Source organism: Macrobrachium rosenbergii, chromosome 2 (assembly GCF_040412425.1).
Source record: "Macrobrachium rosenbergii isolate ZJJX-2024 chromosome 2, ASM4041242v1, whole genome shotgun sequence".
Taxonomy (NCBI): Eukaryota; Metazoa; Arthropoda; class Malacostraca; order Decapoda; family Palaemonidae; genus Macrobrachium; species Macrobrachium rosenbergii.
Genome location: NC_089742.1, coordinates 93,957,796 through 93,970,543, shown reverse-complemented (window position 1 = coordinate 93,970,543; position 12,748 = coordinate 93,957,796). Strand labels below are relative to the sequence as shown.

Sequence of the window (12,748 nt, the reverse complement as noted above, 5' to 3'; positions counted from 1 at the left end):
CACGTAATCAGAAAATGTTATGATTGAAGTGAAGCTTGCAGACACACACAAGGGAGGGAGAGAGGGAGGGAGACCGACTGATTAAGTCGAGAATTAATCTCAGCTGAACACATGTTATGCATCCTTTGCAGTTTAATATTCATATTATGATATAGTTACGAAGTTCATATTTGTTGGGCAATGAATGACTTTAATGCAATCATATCAAAAAAAATATTATATGGTGGCTGATAATAAGTTGCAGGGACGTGGAAATTTTCAAGTACAAGTTTTTGGAGGGGTGGGTGGAGAGCTGAACTGAATTTAAAAACCTTTATGGTTTCGTGGAACGTGAAGTATATGTGTTATGTTAAGATGTACTGTAGAGGAGGAAGCGTTCGCAGGAGGTGAAGCTGGCTGTCCGAGGCCGTTCTTCCGCCAGACCTTCTCTGTGCAAATGGTGTTCATTGCAGCTCAGCATGAATGGAAGACACAATGAGAAGGATCTGATCTGAAGACGCAATGTTCGTGTCATATTTGTAGAGCATACAGCTCGGGAACTTGTGAAATCTGGAATTATTATGGACATCTGATCTTGTGACAAGAGGGATTAAAGAGACTTGAGTGGCTGAGAAAAGAGAGAATGATGAATGTTAAAATTCAAAAGTGTTAGAAATACCCATAAGATGCTTGGGGAATGGTGTGGTCGAGATTTCACAACAGTCAAAAGCCTTAATATAAAGTACATGAAAATCAAAAGCAGAGGAGTTCACCAGAATTCAAGAGACGTCTTTTGATTTGTAAGAAGTACCGGCATTGTGGAAGTGTTCTTACCCAGGGGCCGCTCTTCCTTTATTTAGATTGAGAGGATGAATGTGCACAAATACTGCTGAAAAACTGTTTGCTTCTGCCAAACTCTTATTGTAATAACGCAACTGAAAATTCAGTTTGCCGTTTCTCAGAAATGTTATACGACGAAAGACTGGCCCCGGACTAGACGACGGCAAGTCTCTGAACGTGGAGTTCGTTTACCGTAGGCAATTCCAAATAAACCAAAATGCATATGTGGATAGCCTGCACTCACTTGTGTTGTATTACAGAGATCGACTACTAGACATACTTGATGACGATGCTAACTACACCACCAAAACACAAGCAAAATTCAAGAAAAAAGAAACAATGTGAACATTATCTTAATCAATGTTGTGTAAAGAGACATTATTCTCATAATGGAAACTACGCCTATAACTATCTTTGAAAACAGAAAATAATTTGGAAGGAACTTACTTCCAGGGAAGGATGTAAACAAGTCCTTTTCACTGCTCAACGGTTTTCAGCAGTGAAATATGATCATTGGGCCTTCCTTTCTCCCATCTATTTATGCTTGAGTACTTTGGTTCCCCTTCTTGCACTGCTTTTTAAATGAATATTTTGACATTATTTGCTTGAACTCAGCATATAATGTAGCGAACATGTCCATGGTCTTTGGTTTGCAAACGGGCTCACAGAAGACAGCGCTAACGGTGGTGTACTCAACACTCATCGATTCACTGGAACTGTGGAATAGTTATCTATAACGAAAACAGCCTGCTGTCGAGTTCTAAGACATAGTGAATAGTCACTTTGCTCTGGGTCTCATGCAGTCTTGGTAAATGGTGAAGGCTTTTCTTATAAACACCATTTGAACGGTGATATAAAAGACAATGAATGGATAATATGTAGGACGTGATACATATTGACGTCCAACCCTCACCAGTCCATGTTCACCACTGAAGCCTGAGAGAGAGAGACAGGCAGCGCAGCAGTGGCACAGCGGCACAGCATCCGCCGTCGGAGCCTAGGGGTACCCGGGGACTTCGTCGATCCCATTCAGCTCTTCGCCAGGTCTGTGCATCTGATCTATACAGGACTCCGCTCGGCAGTGAGGCTGCGCTTCGATTCAACTTGTCTCTTCCCTCTCTCAAACGTGCAAACAATGGCAGCAGCAGCAGCTTTTCTAGATCTTTGCGGAAACTAAAGATTTCACAGTCAATCACAATTAAACTTTGTTATCTTTTTTGTCGTACGGATAGTCCTGCCACTGTTTGATAGTGATTTAAGGTCTTATTCAATAACCAACCTAACTGAATCATTTTCACTTATTCATGTTATTTCTTTCTATGTAACTTTCCTGTTACTGGTTAATATCGCTGTCAGGTGAAATCGGGAGCACAGGAAGAAACGAAAGGGATTGCAACGTCCGTCATGACACTTCCTCAGAAATACGGAGAGTGAAGCTACTGCAAGGTGATATATGCATGCTGAAAATATATCAGCCTAACTGAGAAACACTGGCGAATAACATAAGCACTTACGATACAAGAACGTATCACGACGACTAAAATCACTTTTTTATTATTATTTTTTTTTATCGTAACGATTTCGCCTCAGTTTATGGAAGGAAAGTACAATATTTCTGCGATGATTTTTGAAATAGTTTTTCCTATCGCTCAATATCGTTTTGCTTTGCACTTTTAACTGTATGTATGCTGAGGTGCGTCAGTATTTGGTGTAACTTAATTCTTTTACTTATCTGCTTTGAAAAGAAACTATAGTATATGTAGTGTGCTAAGAGTAGGAGCCTTATTTGAGGAAGACGACATTAGTAAAATGGTCATTCTGAAATGAAAGGAGGTCGGAGAACCTTCACGCCTACTTTTCATTGCCTTTGCAAAGACGACTATTATAGTAGAATGCAAAGTGAGAAAGGATCTAATTTACACACATTTATTTGGAGCTCAGCAGAATTGTGATTTGCACACTGGGCCTTTATTTATATATGTATCTATTTTTTCAGTTATATCAAAAGCGCCTTCCTGGATATAGCTGTCGTAACGATAAAACAAGTTTTTAAATAGCTCGACACACAATATGCGCCTGTTAAAATAGCAGTCGTAGCATTAGCGCATAGGAAGCGAAGCCACCACACGATCTGATCTACAGTAGTAGAAGTATAAAGACTACCTGGCACCAGACGTCTGTTGAACGGCGTTTGTGAAGACCAGTTTTTCTTTTCAGGTTTTCTCTTTTTGATCTCTTCTTTCCTTTTCACACTTGAATCTGTATATAATTCTTTTTATGATAATGGTGATGGACCCCTTAAATTATATCTAAATGCTCTTCTATTTTTAGGTAACATGGAAAATGGGGCTGCGGCCACAGTCAATAGGTAAGAATTTATTACCGAACAAAATTAGAATCGTAATTTTGACGACCATTTCCAGAACTTCTTTTCACATATTATATTACAATATGCATAAGTTATTTATTGTCAGTGGCATGTCTCCAAATCTAATCGCTAAGTGAATCTATTTGAAAGTTTACTAAAGCAGGAATTTTTCATTTTAATTTTATAAAGTACGGTTTGGATTTCAATCATAGAAATGATGCAAACATATAAAAATAATTAACAGAACTGAGTAAACTTTTGAAAAAGATCTTCTGAAAGAGGAATCTTCTCATAAAAGGATACAGATTATTTCCTGTCATTTACTTATTGGGAACTATATATATATATATATATATATATATATATATATATATATATATATATATATATATATATATATATATATATATATATATATATATATATATATATATATATATATATATATATATATATATATATATATATATATATATATATATATATGTGTGTGTGTGTGTGTGTGTGTGTGTGTGTGTGTGTGTGTGTGTGTGTGTGTAAAGGCCAATCCTGAGCCTATACTTGATTTAAGTCTCCGTTCTGTGAACAGAGGTTGGTATCTCGCTTTTCCGAGATATTTGAGTGATAGCGTGTAACGTGAGCCGACATCATAAGTTACACCTTTCCCTAACTAAATTCTAAGGACTACTGAAATGAGATACTAAGTACAAAACTAAACCTTTATTGACAAAATAACAACGAAAATAACTTCTTAAAAATTACGAAGAATGAAAATGAATGATTTATCACACCTATCAAGAGTTCTCCTAAGGAAATAAGGTTCAAAATCATAAACACCCAATTACTTAAGGGAATACAGAAAATAACTCATCTGTCAAATCATAAACAGGTCAATTAATAAAATCAGCTCATCTCAAAAATGTCATACCACTCCCTTCCTTGAAGAAGGAACGTGAAGGAGGGAGAAATGGAAATACCTGTGAAAGAACAAACGTCACATTAAAAACCAGTAAATGTAAAAATTGCAGAAACAAATTTTTACTGCCACAGGGGTTCATAGTTCTGAAAGTAAAGTCTAAAATGTTCATGAGTTGTACTCACTTGACAAAATCCTCTGGGACAGTCTCCATGTGAATTTTCACAGTTCACATGCTCAATTATACAATTAACGGATCGCAAATGCCCAATCTTTCAACGATCCCTCCCATTATATTCATTATGCAATGCACAAATGAACACACTCTTCGTGACATCATTCGAGGTCAAAGTACGACAAGACACGCCTCTGTACTTCAAGGCGTCACGAAGTACACGTACACACACGTACATTACTCGAATACTTTCTTCAAAGCTGGATTTTATAACCGGTTCAGCTGATGGAACGTTTTAGACTGAAACCGCATTTTCTGTGCCGGTGTCCTGTCACCAAGGAGGTCTGCGACTTCCTGTGGTATGCGAATGGTTCAGCATTTTCCTATCTGCTGTGCATAGTCAAAATGGACCCTGCTAATAGCTGACCCAACTTTTCAAAGGTCACCTTTGCGAGCAATTACATATATATTTATATATGTGTATGACACAAAGAAAAGCTTCATCTTTTCATGATCATTTTTTGAGCCTTTGGTCACACGCTTCAGTAGAATTCATCTATGAAGAATTCCCCGTTGAGGCTTCAGTGGCGTTTTTCCATGATGTGTCTTTGGTGAGGAGCGCGTCCTTCCTTCCTTCCTTCCGGTCACTTCTGTGGTTTGCTTGGACGGGGAAAAAAGGTGCCGCCCCAGCTCACAATTCTATAGGCATTTGTGTTTAGCTATGATATGTGTCCCACAATCTCAGCTATTATTGTTGTTTCTTGTTGTTGTTGTTGTTGTTGTTGTTACTGCTGCTGTTGTAGCAAATAAACTCGCACTCATATGAGAAGAGCTGCTGCACTACCCAAAAGTTGAAAAGCAACCGTACCGAAGAATATTGTCTCTATTATATAGAAATAATATGCAAAACTTAGCGAAGAGAAGTAGATTAGTATTTGGACGAAAATTAATGGAAACGAAAATATGGTTTATTTTTCTAGATCAGCTAAATTTCCAGATACTAATAGACAGTTCTGAAACCGTCGTGAAGAAAAAGACAGTTTTTGAAAGAATCCAAGTTGCTGAACAATACTTTGCAAACACCAACCATAAGACTCATCTCATGAGAAATGAAGCTGCCCTTAGTCTCATTCGTGACATGGACCGGCTTAGTGAATGGCGTAGTCGGTGGGGTATAAGGCTGAACTCCAGTAAAATGAAAACACTACTGATTAGAGATCTCGGACAGATTTCCCACCCCGTCCTCCCCTTCAGGTGGATGGGACTCTGTTGAATGAGCCTAAAGCTTAAATTATTCTAAATTAGGTGTAACTTATGACTCACATCTTACTTTTTGAGAAACATCTAATGAAAGTGTCAGCAAATGCTCCACCAAAGTTAGATATTGTACATAAGGCCTCATATGTTTATAACAGTGACAGAATCAATGCAACCTGTTTGAGGTCATTTGTGCTTCCTTTACTAGACTACTGCTCTCCGGTGTGGATGTCTGCTTCTGTCAGAGAGTTGTCTCTTTTGGATAGAGTGGTCCTTGGTGATAGGTTTCTGTTTCTAATATTAGCTTGGATCATCGACGGATGGTCTCTTTGTTTCTCAATTTTACGTAAGTTGTATTTTACCAGAGAGATCTCACATTCACAGTTGACCCCTGATCCCCTCTTCCTGCCGAGAGCAACCAGATTTGCTGAACAGCAGCACCAATGTACAGTACAACACAGTAAATGTGCCTCGCTGCTGTCGAACTTGTCAGCTGCAGAGGTCCTTTATTCTTCACACCGTCGGACTTTGGATCAGTCTCCCTGCTGAGGATGTCGTGTAACTGGAACTTCAACAGTTCAAGCGAAGATGCAATGCATTACTACCCTAATACAAGTCCCCCTGCATTTTTTAATAATATACCTACATTTTTATCTATTTATTGATTATTTTTTAATTTATTTTGAAAGTACCTACCAATACAAACCTATCAGCAATAAAAATCCCGTCTTCTCCAATTTTTCTTCTTATAGGAAACTGCGCAAGAGTGTCCTTTACTTTCGTTTTTCCTATTAAAAAAAACTCAGTATATTATATAATAGAGGCTCGGCAAGCTCACAAAGATATTTCAGGTTATTCTGAGCTAAGTGCTTAAAGCTTTTATATCCCTGTGGCTTACTGAATGGAAGTCAGTATTCAAATCTGATCGAGATATACTGTATAGCTGTTGTAGTGCAGTGTTGACAGTGCTCCAAGAGAAGAAAAAGAAAAGTACATTACAGTTTTTCTCAAGACAGTCTCAAAATCACCTTACTGTTTCAGTTGTCTTCGATCCTAAGCTAACTTATATTATATTCAGGTGAAGGGCGGATTCCAAACTTATTCATTATCAGCATTTACTGTGCTTGCCTTTTCAATCACCATGTCGCAGACTTTAATACCATGTTGTTTCCATGAGAGATGACCCTCAAAACTTCTTTCAACCTACTCAAATTAACTTCAAACAAAGGAATGAATATACGCAGAATAAACTTAGGACTTACTACCCTATTTATTAATAACTTGCTTTTGTAATGTGAAGGAGCAGGGAACAGAGCAAATTTTCTCTCTGCTGTGGTTTTTAAACATTGGTTCGTGAGATGCCTGACAGCCTGACCCTAAACTAGTTTCCAGTTTACAATAATATTCTTGATTCTAGCTAAACAAATATAGAGAAAAATAAATAATTAACAATTGCATATTTTATCAATAAAAGAACATGGATGGAGAGCATTCAGTACATTAGAACCACGGTTTAAGTTATACAATAACAACATTAAAAATATCAATAGTGATCTCTGAGGCATAACATAGATATCTAAGCTAGGATACACGAAGATTTGCTAGACTCAGGCGGCGCGGAGGAGGAGATGGGACCGCACCTTCTGTAAGCTAAAGATAAAGGCTGGATTTCTGTGCCTGCAGATTTCTTTGCTTCAGGAGGTCGCGTGGCCATAATTGCTACTTTATTTCTAAATACCAACGAAGAAGGATCAAGTTTTTGCTATTTATCAGGGACTTAAATGAGATTTGAATACTGACTTCCATTCAGTAAGCCACAGGGATATAAAAGCGCAAACGAGGTAGGTTGCTCGGGTAAGGAGAATGAAAGTGAACCTGGAAGAAAACAGGATAAAACGCTGAGAGAACATGACAAGAGAGACAATTCAGAGACTGGAATGTAAAGGAAATTCACCATCACTCACAACTGACAGGGGCTAAATACCTCGCTATCAACAATCGTTAAAAGGTAGTGGTTCAGAGACTCTGAACAGTAGATTAACCAGGTTCTTAAGATATGAAGGGCTAGTTACTGCGTATTGCTAAGAGAATGACAAAGTAAAACGAAAAGAGAACGATAATCATACAAATTTTTTGCTCGCCTCTCAAGACAAGACAAGAGGATGACGCTGACGGATTCGTGTTTCAAAGATGACTGCTTGCAGGCACTTTGCATCACTCAATGAAAAAATATCTAATCCTCACGGCTGATGACACATCTATAGACAAGTCATTATGAGCGGCGAATATTAAAGCGATCACATGAGAAAGCATTTCCAACTTCCTCAAAAGTGACGTAATACTGGAGGAGCTGGAGAAAGTGCGAGGCAAATCCAGCTCACGTAATTAAGACAAATTTATGCTGAAAGGTTAATTGCGTAAATGGCGAGCAACATAAGGGTCAAAATATTATAACTTATTTTCAAACACAAGAAAGTGATAAAAATTCTTATCATTATGATAAATCTATATCTACTTCGGAATTTAAAAAGCATGACTTTACGATGTCAACGGCACATTCTAAGGACAAATGCAAAATATGAAATACCACAGTGTAGAGAGACAAGGCGAGAGGGAGAGAGAAGAGAATAATGTGACTCATATTTGGTATACATCATGTTAACAAAAGCAAACGTTTCATTATGACGCAAAAAGGCTATAGCTTCTTGGTTTCTGCATTTTCCAGCTCCAAGTCAGCAGAGTGGCTGGGCTTGGTCTACGAGAAAGCTACAGCTGGCAGGTGGGTCACCCTGAGATACAGTACCTTAAGCTGGGGCCTTTGGTATTGTAGGGAGCTCCCTGTTGTAGCGAGGGTGTAGCTAGCGAAGTTAAGAAAACAGTTTTTCTGGAGAAATTTGCTCTAATGCCAGTCAAGTTTACCTAGGGAGGATTGGATCACTGACTTACTCCCTCTGCTGTGCCCTTGACTAAAGGCACTGTGGATGTCTGGAAAGGATAGTACACATTTACAGTGGCTGTGAGCTACACCGACTTCATATTCTTCCTTGAATGTTCTTAATGCTCTTTTGAACATGTCTCTTTGAAGAAAACTATAACAAAACTCATCTTGATGAAGTGTGAATGAACACAAATTTATCGTGAACAGGCACACCTTAACTTTTCTCTATGGCTTGATTAGTTTCAAGAGGTACCCCAGGAACCCTTCCACCAGCAACCTAAGAATAGCAGGATCTCTTTACCCTCTTGCTGGAGTGAACATAGTTTATGTTTTCCAGGAGTGCATCCTGTAGAAGGGAAGAGGTGACAAGAACAATGCTTTGTAAATCATTTCTCATGCAAGGAAACTTTTACAGGAATATAAATAACTAAGGATTCTCTGAGATCAGATGCTCTTTTTCAAACTTGGCTAAGTACTACTATCACTTAATAATTCTACCAATTTTGAAAAACAAGTCACATTATTAATTATTAATATTGTATCTGATGAAGAACCCCTGGATGAAGTAGTTAATTCATTTAACAGGTAAGAAATTAAAATATATTGATCCTCAATTACACAGTGCATTAGGAGTGACAAAAAGAATATTTTATGCTAATAACAAAAAGGGAAACTTACAGAACTAAGAAACCTGACTGTTTTGTAGAAGTCAACTCATGCTCAGTATGCCTAGAGTACATTGGTTAGCTTTTGATGCAGTGTGTGTGTGTGTAAAAAAAAAAAGAAATGCTTACAATAACAGTAACAGGAGCGACTCAGACCATGTTGTTCAGGCAATGTCAGTGAGTAATGAGGATGCTCCATAATAGCGACTAAACTGAGGTGGGGCAGTTCAGCATGGTTGCAGGGGGCCTTCCCATCCCCCTTCAAAACAAAAACAAAGAAAATAGAATACACATGAGTTATGATATTGTTGGCTAAGAGCACCCTTTTTGCTGTGTCTTGCATAGCCATCCATGTATGGTGTTTGCTCATTCATTCTTGTCGTCTTTGAGATGGCATCCTTTGTCTTACAGTTAGCAGGTGCCATGTAATGCAAGGCTTTGGAAGCCTCCAGTAACTCATCCATGTTTTTTCACGGCAGTATGGATGTTTGTTGGTAGATGGTGCCAGCAAATCTCCCTGGTTTGCCAAATGTGATAAGTTCTGGTTGGGAGAAAAAAGACTTAAGCTCATCTCAGGATGCCCTGCTGATGTGTCCCCCAAAGCATGTCAATGAGATTAAGGGCTGTAAGAATAATGTTTACACTCACAAGAAAGCTAGTCAGAACTAAAACACAGAAGCAGTTAGCCTTTTGGTGGTGGCATGCATCCTTTGATGAATAATAATGTTATAAGAGGTCTACCAGTGTGCATCATATGAAAATTCTTTTTTCACCCCATGTTATTTGAATGAATTTTGCAGGTAACATTCATATCACATGAATGGGCCATAAATGACTGTATGGGAACTCTTATGGCAACATTCACATCTCAGCTCAGTGACGCAGGAATAATCGTCACCCATAAAATTTCATGGGCGAAGAGGCTACTGTACATTTCCCATCCCAGGACATCTTGTACAGTATAATATGTTTAGCCATAAATATATATACTCAGGGAATTTTTCATTCTTATCTTTTACGATATTATGTGAGCTGCAATTGTAATTTTACAGTATGAAGTAAAAAAATATAAAAAAGAACATTTAGAACTTGCTAAAATTAGCTGATGTTTTGACAAGTGTCTCGGAAAAAGGTCCTGAGCAGGGTTGATGATGTATTCGCTTTCAGAGTCTTGTGGTAGGTATATACAGGAAATTTTGGGGGATATTTTTTTTATACCTTGAGGATTTGCATATCTTCCTCTTTTCATTGATGTGTTTTTCAGTTTTCTGAAAAGAAAACTATTGTCTATCCATCCCCTCTTTTTTTGTCCGCACTTTTTCTGTTCGCCCTCAGATCTTAAAAACTACCGTGGCGAGAGGGCTGCAAATTGGTATGTTGATCATCCACCCTCCAATCATCAAACATACCAAATTGCAACCCTCTAGCCTCAGTAGTTTTTAATTTTATTTAAGGTTAAAGTTAGCCATAATCATGCTTCTGGCAACAATCTAGGATAGGCCACCGCCGGGCCGTGGTTAAGGATTCATGGGCCGGGGCTCATACAGCATTTTACCGAGATCACCGAAGGATAGATCTATTTTCGGTGGCCTTGATTATAAGCAAAATCAATGGCCTTTGCAGCCAAGCCCTACCTACTGCATGCCAGTGATTGGCTAGCTCGCGAAAGAGGAATGACGTCACACTAGTTAACAGTGCAAAATGATTGCCAGTAAGAATTTAATTTCTTTCAGTCATGTTAAGCTCCATGCATGAACGATGACACCACAGATTTGGGTTCCCAGAATTATGAAGTATGCAGCCAATATCTCCAATAAGAGATATATCAATTAAGTTATATAATATCATTAGCTGATCAACCCAGTGCTGCCTGGAAATACTCTGGATGACAACTGGTAAACTCTCTCTTCCTCTCTCTCTCTTCCTCCTGCCAACACACCCTCTACTCTCTCTCTCACTTCCTCTCCCTCTCTCTCTCTCTCTCTCTCTCTCTCTCTCTCTCTCTCTCTCTCCTGTTAAGATAGTTGCTTCAATTACATTGCCCAGCTTTTTGACATTTTATTTTTCACCCCTCCACACCCCTACTTCCTATCAAGGCTGAACTTGGACTTGAAGGGCATCAGGAGTGTCACTATTCATCTCAGCGAGCTCAAAAACTATGGATTAGACGCTAATATCTGTCGTTCTCGGTTATTTTTACATGCCAACCCCTTCCCACCTTTCTCACCCCCCCCTTCCTATCAGGGCTGAACTTGGACTTAAAGGGCAATGGGAGCGTCACTATTCATCTCAGTGACCTCGAAAACTATGGATTAGACACTAATATCTGACGTTTTATGTTGTTTTTACATGTCCCTCTTTCCCATCCTTTCTCACCCCCCTTCCTATCGGGGCTGAACTTGGTCTTAAAGGGCACCAGGAGTGTCACTATTCATCTCAGTGACCTCGAAAACTATGGATTAGATACTAATAGCTGATGTTTTCTATTATTTTTACATGTCACCTCTTTCCCATTCTTTCTCACCCCCTTCCTATCGGGGCTGAACTTGGTCTTAAAAGGCACCAGGAGTGTCACTATTCATCTCAGTGACCTCGAAAACTATGGATTAGACACCAATATCTGACGTTTTCTGTTGCTTTTACATGTCGCTTCTTTCCAATTCTTTCTCACCCCCGTTCCTATCGGGGCTGAACTTGGTCTTAAAGGGCACCGGGAGTGTCACTATTCATCTCAGTGACCTCGAAAACTATGGATTAGATACTAATAGCTGATGTTTTCTGTTAATTTTACATGTCACCTCTTTCCCATCCTTTCTCACCCCCCTTCCTATCGGGGCTGAACTTGGTCTTAAAGGGCACCGGGACTGTCACTATTCATCTCAGTGACTCGAAAACTATGGATTAGATACTAATAGCTGATGTTTTCTGTTAATTTTACATGTCACCTCTTTCCCATCCTTTCTCACCCTCTTCCTATCGGGGCTGAACTTGGTCTTAAAGGGCACTGGGGTGTCACTATTCATCTCAGTGACCTCAAAAACTATGGATTAGACACTAATATCTGACGTTTTCTGTTATTTTTACATGTCACCTCTTTCCCATCCCTTCTCACCCACCTATCGGGGCTGAACTTGGACTTAAAGGGCACCGGGAGTGTCACTATTCATCTCAATGACCTTGAAAACTATGAACCAAACACTAATATCTGTTGTTTTCAGTTATCTTCATATGTCACCCCCTTCCCACCCCCTCTCACCCCCTTCCTATCAGGGTTGAACTTGGACTTACAGGGCATTGGAAGTGTCACTATTCATCTTAGTGACCTCAAAAACTATGGATTAGACACTAATATCTGTCATTTTCAGTTATTTCTACATGTCACACTCTTCCCACACCCAGTCCCCCTTTTGGTGCCAGTGATGTCTTACCCACAGTGTACTTTTGAGATAGCAAGTCATACATACATATATACACATACATCCATTTATATATATATATATATATATATATATATATATATATATATATATATATATATATATATATATATATATATATATATATATATATATAGATTATAAAGATTGATCATTCTGTATGTGCATCTTTT

The 12,748-nt window shown here is 38.6% G+C and overlaps 1 protein-coding gene across 2 annotated transcripts in view; it reads right to left on the bottom strand.

Annotated features, from left to right (window-relative positions):
• Nucleotides 1-1,905, bottom strand: part of LOC136849212 (uncharacterized) — a 188,180-nt gene extending 186,275 nt beyond the window's left edge. The window contains exon 1 of one of the 2 annotated variants that reach the window (XM_067122398.1): nucleotides 1,267-1,905. Coding sequence is in view for 1 of the 2 variants with exons in the window: in XM_067122408.1 (XP_066978509.1) it covers nucleotide 1,267 (1 nt within the window). In the remaining variant the exon portion in view is untranslated. The remainder of the gene's footprint in view (nucleotides 1-1,266) is intronic. The other variant, XM_067122408.1, reaches the window with a different exon arrangement.
• Nucleotides 1,906-12,748: the final 10,843 nt, after the last annotated feature.